This window comes from Myotis yumanensis, unplaced genomic scaffold (genome assembly GCF_028538775.1).
Source record: "Myotis yumanensis isolate MYYU_CA2020_CCGP unplaced genomic scaffold, mMyoYum1.0.hap1 SCAF_8, whole genome shotgun sequence".
In the NCBI taxonomy this organism is placed as follows: Eukaryota; Metazoa; Chordata; class Mammalia; order Chiroptera; family Vespertilionidae; genus Myotis; species Myotis yumanensis.
The window spans coordinates 33500804-33515466 of record NW_027223759.1 but is presented as its reverse complement, the minus strand read 5'-3'; the positions used below and the strand labels follow the sequence as shown (position 1 = coordinate 33515466).

The window sequence follows — 14663 nt, the reverse complement described above, 5'->3', positions numbered from 1 at the left end:
CCGCCCTCCCAATGGGGCTGCGTCTCACTACCAGCAGGAATGCCACTCTGGACACAGCCCAGGATCAACATTTGATATCTAAACAGGCTAATTAAGTTCAGATGTCCCTGTCATTTCAGGACTGGTAGCAATACCATCTTCTGCCCTAGAACAGGAAGAACTGCCCCATCGTCACCATGGCAACTAGGCTGCTAGAAAGGGGCTCAGACTGTGCAAGTGGGTCTCTATGCCCACAGAGTGGCAGTCTCCTCCTTCGCCAGGACCCTGGGATCAGTTCTCCCACCAGACTCTGGGAAGCTCCCATGTGGCCCGTCTTAGATAGGATACCAAAAGCTTAAGCAACAAAAGAAAAATTCAGTAGTATCTCATCAAAACTAAAAAAAAAAGAAAATGTTTGCTGTCATCGAGAAAGTGCAAAGACAACTAACAGAATGGGAGAAAATATCTACAAAATCATATACGGCTAAGTGACTTGTATCTGGAATACATAAAGAACTCTTACAACTCAGTAATAAAAAGGCAAGTAACTTAAGGAAAAAGTGGGGAAACAATCTGACTACACATTTTCCCTAAGAAGATATGCAAACAGCCAATAAGCACATGAAAAGAGGCTGGACTTCGTTAGCCATCAGAGAGATACTAACCAAAACCACAGCGAGACACCCCTTCACACCCACAAGGGTCGCCAGCATTAAGTGATTGAGCCCACACCGAGCACTAAGAGGAGCACCTGCAGTCGGCACTCAGCGGGGGCTACATACGAGTATTATTAGTATTATTACCCTTGGAGACTTACAGCTGACTGGCAGAATGGGTGAGTGCAGGGGGATTGTTAGGGAGAACTGAGTCCCTGTGCTGTCCTTGGGGCGCCCCAGGTGTCTGCAGCCTCCATCGGACTTCCCCCAACAGCCCCTCCACCCGGGTCCTGCTCTTCCGGCCCAGGCTCTCCCTGCACCTGGGCAACCAGACAGAGAACTTGGCCTTCTCCCCCGTCAAGCAGGAAGGAAGAAGGTGAACAACCACGCGGCCGCTGCGTGGCTGACAGCCTCACAACGGGAGTGGACACCTGTGCCCAGAGCCCAGCCCAGCCGCCCACCCAGGGCACCCCCGCCTTCCCTGGAGGACTCCTCCCTCCACTCTCTGCTCTGCTCCCCTGTCCTCCAGGGTGCACTGTCACTGTGCAGAGCAGCGTGACCACCTGGGTCTGACTCCCAGCTCTGCGGGAGAGACACTGGGCCGCCCCTGGGCCTGCCATGGAGCAGGGTTCTAGAGCCCAACAGTGTATCATCCCAAAGGCCCCACAAATTGAGCACAGCTCTGCCCCCCTTAACCCCACCCCCATACCAGCTCTGTCACCCCACCTGCTCTTCACTTTTCCTTCTGAGAGTGGCATTTATCAAACACCCTCTCCCTTCCCTGGGTGCCCGGCCTTTCCTGCAGGCAGGGCTCTCTCTGCTGGGGGCGGGGGGGGGGGGGGCCTGGGCGGGAGGGGCGGACACACAGTGCCATACACAGGTGTGGTCTCTGCCGGGGTCCACAGGCCGCTGCAGGGAAGCCGTGCGTGGTCTTTAGCTCAGCATTCGCATTGTAATTCGCTCCATTGCCCCTGAACCAACTGAGAGCAAAACTGGTCAGGACTAAGCCTGGGTGTCCCTGCGCAGACTGCTCACCCTGTGTCCTCCTCCTCCCTTCCCCCTGGCCCCTGTGCCTGGCCAGGTTCACTTAGAGCCGTGGTTCCATGGCGATCTGGCCAAAGCTGACCCCTGGGGTGGAAGTCGTCCTCCCTGGGCCAAGTCTTGCTTCTCTTCCTGGTTAGTGCTGAGATGCCGCTAAAATCTCAGGTTCACACGGTTTCCGAACTGCCTCAGAGGCAGCAGCTTCACCCTCACGTAACCGGGCGTTTTCAGACGTGAGATCCAGGACCTCGTCCCTCCTGTCCCTGCGGCCAGCAGAGGAAACCTCGGGGTCCCCTTCGGAACAGCTCAGGGGATGCGGAGCCCCGCAGGCAGATTGTCAATCCCAGCCAGCTCCCCTGCGCTGGGAACCCCACCGCCGTTTCCCGTTCTCAGGGCCGAGGTGCTGGAGTGCCTTGCAGGTGCTTCCTTCCTACCCCTTCCAACTCTGAATGCCAGAGGCTGAGGACAGGAAGCTCCTGCTGTCAGGGCACCCAGACCATGGAGCGGGTCCCTGCAGCCCAGGCCAGGCTGGGGAGGCAGTGCTTAGAGAGCTGGTATCACCCTACCTAGGCTGCAGGGTCTTCCGCTTACCCTTTTCTCTGCACGTGGCTCATTGTCTCCCCTCTCTTTTTCCCAGAACGAGCCCAAACGCCTGAAAAAACACCTTCCCAAAATCCTGAAGCTCCTGAAACCCAACGACAGGGTTCTGATCGTGGGGACCACACGCCGCCCTTTCGATGCCGAAATTCAGTCTTTCTGCAGAGTCTACCAAAAAATCATCTTGGTTCCCAGACCAGACTATGCGTCCAGATACGGCAAGTACCCCGGCCGCCCCTGAGCAGTGGCCGAGGCTGGGCTGTCAGGTGCTGGGAGGGTGGCCCAGGCACCCAGTCATCGCCAGGTGATGTCCCTAGAGTGGCGTGCACACCGATGTCAGCTGAGCTCGGTGCCACGAATGTAAATCACTGGGTCACAAGAGCAAAACATGCATCTCTGCTCTGTTGTTAACACACTTCTTTTTACCCGAGAGCTAAGGACACTGGGCAGCGATTAGTATTTTGGGCCCTGAACGTGACAAAGCCCTCATGGGTGCAAATGTTTCTTATGAAGAGTAGAGTGTGGTCACTCATCTCATGTTGTACCCACGGTGACGGTGTCTTTCTCGTATAAAACCATTTCTTTACACCGGGTCACTCTTGTTATTTTTTCAGTCTTGAAGAGTGAGTCTAGGAGCATGTTGACTCACTTAAAATAAACACTAAATACAACAGAAGCTTACTTTTTCAATTTTTTTATTCTTGAAAAGATAGATTCAAATTCCACTTCTTTTGAAGCGTTTTTGATGGGAACAATAGGAGGAAGAGACCCTGAGGGCAGTGGGGCCCGACTGGAAAGAGCCAGGACGGGCTCAGACAGGGAACAGTGGGGTGACCTTGACACCTCAGTTGACTTTTGAGACACCATGTTCTCTGCAGAGCAGGGGAATGGTTATCTGTCAGGGCCATTGTAGCCCTGGCCGGAGGTGGTTGGCAGAATGTCTAGCACCAAATCCGCCCCCAGAAGAGCATGGGCTTGGTGATGGAGAGGGAGGAAGGCCATCTATGGGGTTGAGGAGGGGGGCTCTCTGCAGCTGTGAGTCACCTCCCCAGGGGCTGAAAACAACACGATCTGCTCTCGTGGTCCTGAGGGCCCACAGGCTCCGCTGGGAGTTCTCCCTGAGCTTCTCAGCACTTTGCTGTCAGATGTCAGGTGGGGCTCTGCTCATCGGGAGACTGGACAGGCTGGACCTCCGAGGGGATCAGCCCTGTGACAGAGTTGATACTGGCCACCGCCGGCTCAGCTGTCAACTGGACAGCTGTCGCCCGGACAGCCTCTACCTATCCTCTGCGTGTGGCTTTGCACAGCACAGCCGCTGGTCCCAGGGGGAGCATCCTAAGAGCAACATTTTGAGAGGTCCGGGCAGATGTGGAAGGATTCCTGTGGCCCGGTATCGGAAGTCACACAGAGTCACTCTACCGCCCCGGACTGGTCAAGAGCCACTCGCAGGGCCAGCCCACATTCAAGGGCAGTATGTACACAGGTGTGAAAGCCACACTTGTGGCTCATTGAGGGGTCACCTTCACCTCCCGCAGTAGCAGGTGGTGGTGGTGAATTCGGTGTCGAGATGGTGATAGGGGTGGCAGTGTGGCTCTAATGGAGATGATGGGGGTCACAGTGGTGGGAGAGGTAGAGGAGACGGTGGCCATGGTGACATGGTAACGGTGTTTAGTATTCATGATAATTATAAAAATGACTAGGTCAGACTTAGTTTCTATTCATCCTTAGCTAGTCACAGTAGCACCACCAAAATAGAGGGGATATGGGGTCCTTTCTGGTTGGTCTTGAACTCCTGGTCAGCTAAAAGCACAACTCTCTCCTCCTCACCTATTACAAACTCCTAGCTTAGCCACCCCATTTGCAATGTGCGCTCATTTCTGTCTTGATAAGTTATGGTCCTGGCTTCATAAATCCATGTTATACAAAAAGTACAGGAGGACTCAGGTCCCAGTTCTTTCTCCATCCATCTAGTGACTTCTTCATCTTCTAGGACCTCCACTCAGTCCTTTGCATCCAACCAGCATCAAAGGAAAGGGAGAAAGACAGTATGGACAGTCTCAAAGGAGATTTTAGGGACCGGACCGGGAAGGCCAACTGTTCTTCCACCCATATTACATTGGCCAGAATGAGTCACATGGCCCCACAAGGTTCAAGGCGAAAGGGGTGTGTAGTCCAGCCAAGGAAGGCGTCAGCACAGAAATGGGGGAGCACAGCAGTGTCAGCCCACTGACTCAGTGTGGAGGACCCCATGCTCCTGGCCTTATCGGAGCTTTCCCACTCATTCCTCACTCCCCTTGGCCAGGTGTCCTTTCTTGTGCCTTTGTCTCTGCCTCCTCCTCCTCCTTCTTTTTCTCCTTCTTCTTCTTCCTCCTCCTCCTCTTCCTCTTCCTCTTCTCTCTCTCTCTCTCTCTCTCTCTCTCTCTCTCTCTCTCTCCATATATATATATATATATATATATATATATATATATATTCTTAATGTTATCTTAGTGGAATAAAATAGGGTATTATCCTTCACTTTGGGTTGAATAGTTTCTATTTGACAAAACCATGGGCTCTTTAAAAGTGGAGCTATTTGATGTACAAAGAAGACAATTGTGTTCTTTTAATAAAATGCCAGTCACCTCTAAGGACTAGATCTGCAGATTCCCACCTGAGTCTCCTCAAGACAGCGTCATGGGGGAGGAAGGAGAAAGCGTCCCATACCTGTGGGCCCAGAGCTCTGTCCACTACAGCACACGCTTCTCACGTATTTCCTTCTTGGGGGTGATTTGTTCAGGCCGCCATTTTTCGGGCATCACAAATGATGCCCAACATTTCCTCCAGTGGCTGCGGAGTATTCCTAGCCACCGTGGCTGGGACGTCCATCTCACAGAAAGACTGTTCCTGTCTTTGCAGTGATCAAAAATGGTCTCTTCCAGCCCATACGCACAGGCTGCAAATCCATAATGGGGGCCTTTGCTCAGCCATCCATCTCCCAGCCCAGAGCCGAAGGGGTAAGGAGCAGTCCCAGTCCCACCGTCACATCCTTGAGGCAGCATCAAGGAGGGACTAGGCCGAGCACAGAAGGGTGGGTTAGCCCAAGGAAGCGCAGTCCTTAAGGTTTACCAGATCTAACTCAGTATCTACTTTCTTGCCCCAAATCAAGCTATTTCCTCCCAAATGTCTCTGCAGAGAAAACCCGCCCCAAGGTTGATTAATGCCTGTCTGGTCCCCAGAAATCCCTTTGGACTTCCTTCTCTCCGCTTTCCTAATGCTGCTCCTCTTGACTCTCTTCCCTGGGGTCTGTTTTGCTAATAACCCAATTCATCACAGGCCCCCATCCTGGTCCCGGTGTCTGCTCAGGTGAGTCCTGCCCACATCTTCTGATTTTCCTGGACTTCTAGGCTGCAGCGGCCAGAAGCTCATCCATAGTATATTACTTACCCCTCATGCTTCTGCGAAATCCCAAATAAACACGAACTTTAAGTCACTGTGTCATGGAGCACCAGCCAGGGTGGAATCAGTTTGGATTCAGAAGCAGAAGAGGAGACCCAAAGTCCCGATGCCTGGTCCCTTCCAGTCCAGGGAGTGGGGAGGGTGTCCATTAGCTGGAGAACTGAGGTGCCTTTTGCATCTGGGAGAGGAAAGTAAATAATACATCACTCGGTCGGGAGGAGCCCTCTGCTGCCTTCGGCCCTCCCACCCTCGGTTCCCTGGCCCCAGTCCTCACGGCCACGCTCATTGTTGGCCCTGGGCCTGTCCTGCTCTTGTGTTCTCCGTGGGCTAAAGGCTCAGCAGCCTGCTGGTGGCTCCCGCCGCCTCCACGTGCCCACCAGGCTGTGACTCACTCCCCTCGGCCCCCTCGCAGCCCCACAGCAGCTAGTTAAGGTCAAGAATGAGCCGGTGGCTTTGTCAAAGCTTCGAGGCTGTTCTTTCAAAGGCTGATACGTCCAGTTCATCTAACAAGAAAAGGACGTCAAATTTGGTTGCCTTTCCCTTTCTCTGGATCTGGGATCTAAGTACAGAGGTGGCTCTGGGCTAGAGGGCAGGTCCCACGGTAACCGTGATGCATCCCCAGAGCCCCTTACTGCGCCTCCATGGAACACTGGTGAGCTTTGAAGTAACCAACCTTGAGGAATCTTGACCAAATTCTACATGACTACCAAGAATCATACACTTAGATGGTCAATGGTGTGTTTACACGTACACGCCAGACCAGAGTCCGTGTAGGTCTTTGCTCCACGGTCCATGAATCTTTACTTGTAGACATTCCTCATGTCAGAAGCGGGATGACAGGGTCTGTCGTAGCTTAATGGTTGGCAGGGGGAGTGCGGAGTATTTGCTGTTGGTGCCCGTGGCCAGTCCGCTCTGTGCTGCAGGTGGGCATTGGCCCATGGGTGCCCACGGATGAAGTTGTTCTGGGTCCCCAGCCTAGGGTACCCACCGGTCCTCAGCTTTAGGGACTACCCCTGAGACTCGCCCATAAAACGCGTTCCCTTCTCAGCGTCCAGTCAGCACTCCAAGCTGCTGCACTTTTTCAGATGCCATGAATTTGGGCAGGAGGTAGACCAGATCCCTGGAACGATGCTGTCTGTCTGTGGTGGTTTGTTTTGACCATGGGCTGTGGCTTCTGGTGTCTCACCCTCCAGCAGTCATATTCTGATAAGGGCACTTCCTACCTCTGCAATCTGTCTTTACACAAGCAGCTTTGAAATAGCTTTTAGTGTATTTTGCATGATTTCCTATAACTGACGTGTAATGAGCAGTAGGGAACTTTGGCACAAACTGGAATGACTAATTATTATTATTATTATTATTACTATTATTACTAAAACAACACTGACGCAGCTACAGAAACAACATGCCCGACCTGCACAAGAACAGCGGTCTCCCAGGTGCTCGGCAGACATCCTGATTTCTCACGCAGCCTTCCCCCCACCCATGTCCAGGGAACCCCAAGGCAGGCTCCAGCTCACACACACCCACCAGGCAGTAGGTCCGGAGAGTGAGATGTTGCTGTAGGGGCCAATTTGAGGTCCTTGGAGCCCTGGCTGCACTCCTTGCCCTGACTCTCCACCCTTGAAGCCTAACCTTCCACATTTTGGAGACACCGGCAGGCCCTGTGGCAGAGTGTCCCCTGCCAGCACCTCAGCTCACCACCGGGCCAAGGACCCCCGCCAAAGAGGACAGTGGAGGTGACGCGTTGGTTTAACTCATGGCCCCAATGCCAGGCTCCAATGTGGTCACAGTGACATTGCCCATCATTCATTCCTTGGCAGTAGTTAGAACTTCGAGTTTCACTGAGCTTTTTTGAATCCACATGGTTGGATGACGTGGTCACTTCATAGACCCAACGGTGCTCAGATCAGGTGGCAATGGTCGCCTCTGTAAAAAGTTTTAAATGTTCCTCCAAGAAGGTCGAAATGCTTTAGAGACGTTTGAGCAGATCTTTCCGGCTCTGAGGCAGGTGGCCTTGCCGATGGCCTCCCGTCTGCCTGCGGGCGCACCAGTTACCATGACCCTCATGCACACCCTGTCTTTCCAGAAAGGGCATGGTTCTCTAAGTGGAGCGTTATCTCCGATGGAGCGTGGCGTCCATTCTCTTATGTTAAGTAAACCTCAAGAGTCACTTCAAAATTCATGTTCACGACACCCTGTGTCCTGAGATCTCTCGGTTGCCCCGGGTCCCACTCAGCCAGAGAACAGCTGGGCTCCCGTCTGGTAGGTCAGTCAGGCTGCGTGTGTTCACAGTTGTTGGGGGCAGAGAATAAGGGTCGAGTTGCTCTATTTAATACAAGGTGTCTCACACCCACAGGGACCTGAGCCTATCCAGGCAATGCAGCTTTGTGCAGAGACCCGGATTAATCCTGCCTTCTCTGTTCTCTCTGTCTCTCCCACTGTCTCTGAAACAACAGTGTTGTGGCAGCAGATCATTCAGCGCCATGGAGGAGTCATCACGAGTGCCTTGAACATAAGTTGCCTGGCGAAGGTCACTGATGGCTTCACTCAGGGACACATCGTCCGGGTGGTGAGGAGTGTGCTCACTGACCGGAGACTCCGGCAGCAGCAGCAGAAGCCGCTCATCGCCATGGAGTTCATTGGGGCTCTGAGCACCATGGACCCCGTATACCAAGAGGAAGAAGACAGCTTTAAGGTAAATGGAGCCCATATGGTCTCAGCAGCCAACCCGCCCTGGATGGCAGGAATTTGAACTCTTGCCATATGCAATGGAATTTGTGGGTCACAAAATCTTTCCATCCTGAGCAGTAAAACATGTGCCTTCCAAATTTTAAGAACATCATGGTCCGTGATCTTATAAATTAGCAGCCAGACTGCAGAATTGAGTAGCAGCATCAATACTATTGGGTTCATACACACACACCCTTGCACACATGCACACACATGTACACAAATGCCTACACACATGCACCTGCACACACTCCCGGTCTTGTTTCTCACTGGTTTTCACTTCATATTTCAGGCAATGGAACAAGTCTTGCATAGAGAAGACCATTCCCTATATTACAAACAATGCTGTTTTTGTCCCATACTTGCCGTGGTCCACTTGAATTTTCAGGCACCAGCAATAGGAAATCACACCTATTAGGAGAACACACCAAAATTTAGTTTTCTAATGTTTGAATACATTCTGAGATGTTCAGACTTCCCTAGGTCTGGAGGAGACTTGGAGAACCAACTCTTCCCAACCTGTCTTCTATAGAAGGAAAGGGAGTTACAGAGGCTCTGTCCCTCCTTATCCAAGCACATTAGCAGCCTGCCCCCTGAAGCCCAGGCGGCGGGCACTCCTCAAAGTGCTTTTCATCCAGAGGAATGCAGTGTCCTCTTTCTGGACCTGCACATAGTTCTTGCCCGACTGGGAAGACAAGGGAGGAAAGTGATACCCATGCAGTATTGCCCACCCTAATATCAGCCACGCCACCATTAGAGAGAGGATCTGAATTCTCCCTCAACGCAGGCTCTGGAAGCTTGAGATTAAGAAAAGTCCCTCACACTGTAACCCTGTCCCACCCACTCGAAAACTGTGTTTCCCTACTGCTTTGCCACGAATGCTTCAAGGGGAGGTGGGAAATAGCCACAATGCTGATCCCCTGGAGGATGACCTGGCACGGTGGTTAGCAAACTTTTCCCGTAGAGGCCCCGACAGCAGCTATTTTAGGCTTTCAGAGCTTTGAAGTCCCTGTCACAACTGTCCGATTTTGCATCATGGCACAAAAGCATCCACCCACAGTGGGTAAATGATGGACATGGCTGGGTTCCAATAAAACTTTATTTGCAGAGACAGGCAGCAGGCCAGATCAGGTTCATGGGCCATAGTTTGCTGAGCCACGTGCCAGCAAAACTGGAAAAAGATATTTTCACTCCAAGCTGAGTTTTTGCCAGGCATTTGCATTCCTATTCTTGTTAACTATTCAAGCCTTGCTGGAATTAATGATAAATATTTACCCTCTTCAAGGGATATATCATATTTTTCTCTGAAATTCCAAATTTTCTTTTCCTTTTTTCTAAAATATCATTTTCTTCCTTATTTGGAGGAGCAACGTTTAGGGTGATAAAGTACCTATGCTTTCTCTGAGCCGTGTTTTCCACTTTGCAAAATGATCCTTTGGTTCCTGGGGCCCAGTAGCTAACATATAACTGATCATACAACTCAAGAGTAGTAAATGCTACCATGTCATACCCTGGGATGAGAACACATAGGCTTCTCACATTCGTTCTCGGCCTATTTGATCACTTCATTGTTTAAGGAAACTATATCATTTTACCACCATCTTCCTCCCCCATCCCCCCCAAATTCACTTCTGCTGCCCATTCATAGCTGCAGGGCTGGGCACAGTGGCTGCCCCATCTGCCTGTTCAACAAACTTGTTTAGGGGCAAGTTTCCTGAGCAGTTAGATAGATGGAGTGGCCCTGTCACACTCTTGAATAATGTGACACTGTGGCTATAGCTGCTTGTAACCAGCTGGTCACTTCTGTCCTGACAAACCTGACCTATGCTCTGACAACGTGTCAGACTGAGGTCTCACGGAGCCTCCAAACACGTTGTCCCTGCTCCGTAGACATGATGGAGGAAATATTGAGTGATAATAGTGTAATAATCAGAATACTGTTAACTCATACATATTGACTACTTATGTGCCAGACACTCTATAACTCATTTAGCCCCCTATTTTACAAATGAGGAAACTGAGTTATGGAGATATGTGGGAGGCAGAATAATGCCCCCCCCCCAAAGACATGTATATCCTACTCCCTGAAGCATATGAATATGTGAGTTTACCTGGGAAAGGGAGATTCAGGGAGCAGGTCAAATTAAGGTTGCTAAGTAGTGGACCCTAAAATGGGAAGGCTATCCTGGCTTGTCCCTGGGAGTCCACTGTGATCATCAGAAGTAAGAAGAAGGGATCAGAAGAAAGAACCAGAGAGAGAGCAACAGGAGAAAGACTTGGGTGCCCAGTGTCACCAGCTTGAGGACGGAGGGGGGCCCACAAGCCAAGAAAGCGGGTGGTCTCTGAAAACTGCAGAGGGCAAGGGAGGTGCCCTCCCCTGGACCCTTCAGGAGGGAGCACAGCCTGCAGACCCCTGATCTCAGCCCAGGGAGACCCATTTTGGACATCTGACCTGCAGAAATAGAAGATGATGTTCTGTTTTAAACCACGAAGTTCGTGGTACTTTGCTACAGAAGAAAAAAAATAAGCAAGAGTCAAAGGGACTATTGTTCCAGGTCACACAGCTAGAAAGGAGGAGACTGAAATTCAAACCTTATTCCAAAGCTAAAAGCCAATTCCATTACCCATATTCTCTACTGTGTCTCAATGAATCATCACCTAAGTACTTGGCCACCTCCCCTTACATGTTAGCCAAAGTTCAAAGAAGGATGAGAAGATCCCTGAGCGCCAGAAACCAAGAAAAGTCTCCAATGCAGGAGCAGTCAGAAGCCTGGTGTGCAGCAAAGAGAGAAACAAGGCACAGAACACAAATGAGATTGAGTCATGGCAGATGAAGTAGCAGCCCTGCTGCTTCTGTGACAGGCTCTCTGGTCTCCCCATATCACCCAGGAAGACCCGCTTCCAGACGCCATCAGCATCATTATAAATTCTGCATCTGGGTTGAGAGGCCTGGGTAGGAACAACTGCAATACTGCTAGGGAGGGAGGAGTAACGAGAGAGGAAGAGACCAAAGCAAACCCTCCTACTCAAAATGCATCTGAAAATCAAAATGCCAAACATTTTAGGAAATCTAATTCTAAGCATAATCTGAAAAAAAAGTTGAAATTTATATAATGCAGATGTTCAAGAAAATAAATGAAGGCATAACTTTCCATTAGAGGTATACACAAAGTTTTGAAACAAAGATGGAGAAATAGAATCAGAAGAGATCATTATGAAAACAATTGCAAAAGGAAAGTCTAGAAATTAAAAATATAGTCACTAACATATATGGGGGAAATAAAAGACTAGACATGGTCAAAAGCAAATTAGTGAACTGGGGGGTGGTCCTGGGCACTGCCCAGAAGGCAGCACAGAGAAACAAGACGCTAACTCCTATGAAATGTAATCAAGAGCCTTTGAAAGCATTACACCCAACTAAGAGAGGATTTTTGAAGAAAGCAAGAGAAGAAATAATTTGAGGAACAATAATTTTGAAGAAAATACTTGCTGAGAATTTTTCTGAACTAAAGGCATGAGTTTCAGATTAAAAATATACTCCAAGGGACCAGCAGAACAAATAAAAATAAATCTACTCCTACATCCATTATTGGAAACCTGAGAACAAGACCACAGACGAGTCTTAAAAGATACCAGATTACCTACAAAGAAACAACACTTAGGAAATCAGTCAGCTCTCTGACCACAAGAGATGCCAGAAAACACTGAGGTCATTTCTGCAAAGTGCTGAGGAAAAACAACTATCAACCTAAAATTATATCCAGCTCAGCTCGCATCCAAGAGACAGGAGAAAATAACATCTCAAGACATACAGAGACCGAGGTAGTTTCCCACTCACAGCCGCTTCAGAGAGCAATCTGAACATAGTAAGTAAATTAAAGATGCTCATGACCTACAACCCCAGGAATCCTGTTTCTATGTATAAGCCCTAGAGACATTTTCTCATGTGTATAAGGAGATATGCAAAAGTTGTGAATTTCAACATCATTCATATTAATAAAAAATTGTAAATGACCTATATGTCAGCAACTAGAGCATTGATAAATAATGTATAGTGTAGTCATTCAGTGAAATATTACTACTACAGCCCAGCCGGCGTGGCTCAGTGGTTGAGCATCAACCTATGAACCAGAAGGTCATGGTTTGATTCCCGGTCAGGGCACATGCCCATGTTACAGGCTCGATCCCCAGCGTGGGACTTGCAGGAGGCAACCAATCAATGATTCTCTCTCATCATTGATGTTTCTCTCCTCTCTCTCTCTCTCTCTCTCTCTCTCTCTCTCTGTCTCTCCCCTCTGAAATCAATAAAAATATATTTTTTAAAAAGAAAGAAATATTACTACTACAAAGTTTATAAACCAAAATGTTTCTCAGGTTTCAAACAAAATGTGAAGGCTGAGGAAAATGCCATCACAGGCCCGAGTGCAATTAACTGCTTTGTTGATATTTTGGCTCCAATATTCCTGCCATGTTTTCAGTGGTCTCCCTTAGAGTGTTCGTCTGATCTCCCATGGTGCACACACGGCCACCAGTCCAGCTTCTAGCAGCTTCTGTGCACCAGAGGAGCCATTCACATTAGCAAGAAAACCCACACCCCGGGATAGAGTAAGATTCCTGGGAGACAGGTGACTTCATTGGCAAGTGCTGTTGGTTAGATTCAGCCTGTGGTTCTCTGAAAACTGTTAACTCCTTGAGTAGAAGCCCCAAATTGTATAGAAATACCAGTGACAAAGAATTTGTATTAAACATACATTAAATGCCCAAAGTTTAATGGCAGCTTGCCCCTTCCATCTTAGCAAGATCTTCTCTATTTTTTAAGAGTATTCCAGTGCATTCGTGTCATTTTGACATTTTCCTAAATATTTGTTTTGTTTCAGAACTGGTATGCCAAAACGCCTATGGGTAAAAAGCGTGCCTTGGCATTGATGGGAGGGAACACAGGAACTGCAAAGGATAAAGGACAAAAGAAGGGGAAAAAGGAGAAAAAGAAGAAAAAGTAATGCCTTTCTGAGGAGCCATCCTTGAGTCTCTCTCGGGGATAACGGTGGCCCCAACTCTCCAGTCTGAAGAAGACCCACGCTGATGCCGAAAGCTCCTCAGCCTCTGACTCGCTCGGCGAGACCTTTGCTGGGCTGTACACCAGGCTAGCTGTCCGTGGCAACTGTTTCTAGAGCTTGTAATTGTTCCTTAGTCCACGTAAAGTTTGTCCATAACCAAAACTCAGTCTTCACACTCCATGACGTTTTCAAATTGGATACTTCATCTCATCAGTACTAGTTGCCAAATTTAAAATTTGATAGTTAGGAAATACTCTAATTTGACAACTAGTAAGTAACTAGAATCTATTATGAGAACACTAGCTTTTTATTAATCCATATATAATGTATATTCTCTTGCACATATTTTAATAAATTAATTCTTTGCTCTATTAATAGACCTTTTATAATGGAATAAAATTATATTGTCCTTTAACTGACTCAGTAATTTGGTTGCTTGAGCTAAAAACAAACAAAAAGAAAACAAAACTTTAAATTTAACTGTGTCCATCTTCTGACTTCGAAGATGGGGAAACTAAAACCCAGAATCATACAGAAATAGAATAAGAAGAGATAATTATGAAAAATACCATAAAAAGAAAGCTTAGAAGTTAAAAATATAGTAATTTATATAAAATGAAAAAAATAAAAGAGGTATGAACTCTAACTAGACATGGTCAAAGAGCAAATTAGTGAACTGGAAGACGGTCCTGGGGGAATTAGCCCAGAAGACAGCACAGAAAAATAAGAAGATGAAATCTATAAACTACAGTTAAGAATCTTTAAAGACACTGACACCCAACTAACAGAATTTCTAGAAGAAATATCAAAGAAACAATAATTTGAAGAAGTACTTGCTGAGAATTTTCCTGAAGTAAAAACATGAGTTCTCAGACTTTTAGAACATTGGGACTGAAGTAATTGCTCTTTAGCCCAGAAGACAGCACAGAAAAATAAGAAGATGAAATCTATAAACTACAGTTAAGAATCTTTAAAGACACTGACACCCAACTAACAGAATTTCTAGAAGAAATATCAAAGAAACAATAATTTGAAGAAGTACTTGCTGAGAATTTTCCTGAAGTAAAAACATGAGTTCTCAGACTTTTAGAACATTGGGACTGAAGTAATTGCTCTTTAGCCCAGAAGACAGCACAGAAAAATAAAAAGATGAAATCTATAA

At 48.2% G+C, this 14663-nt stretch overlaps 1 protein-coding gene across 3 annotated transcripts in view; it reads left to right on the top strand.

The window, feature by feature from the left end:
- The window catches only part of IQCA1 (IQ motif containing with AAA domain 1), a 115458-nt gene extending 101598 nt beyond the window's left edge, over positions 1-13860 (top strand). For all 3 annotated transcript variants that reach the window (XM_070423368.1, XM_070423367.1, XM_070423366.1), the window contains 3 exons: positions 2314-2491; positions 8171-8409; positions 13322-13860. In XM_070423368.1, coding sequence (XP_070279469.1) covers positions 2314-2491; positions 8171-8409; positions 13322-13444 — 540 coding nt within the window. In that variant the 3' untranslated portion in view covers positions 13445-13860. The remainder of the gene's footprint in view (positions 1-2313; positions 2492-8170; positions 8410-13321) is intronic.
- Positions 13861-14663: the final 803 nt, after the last annotated feature.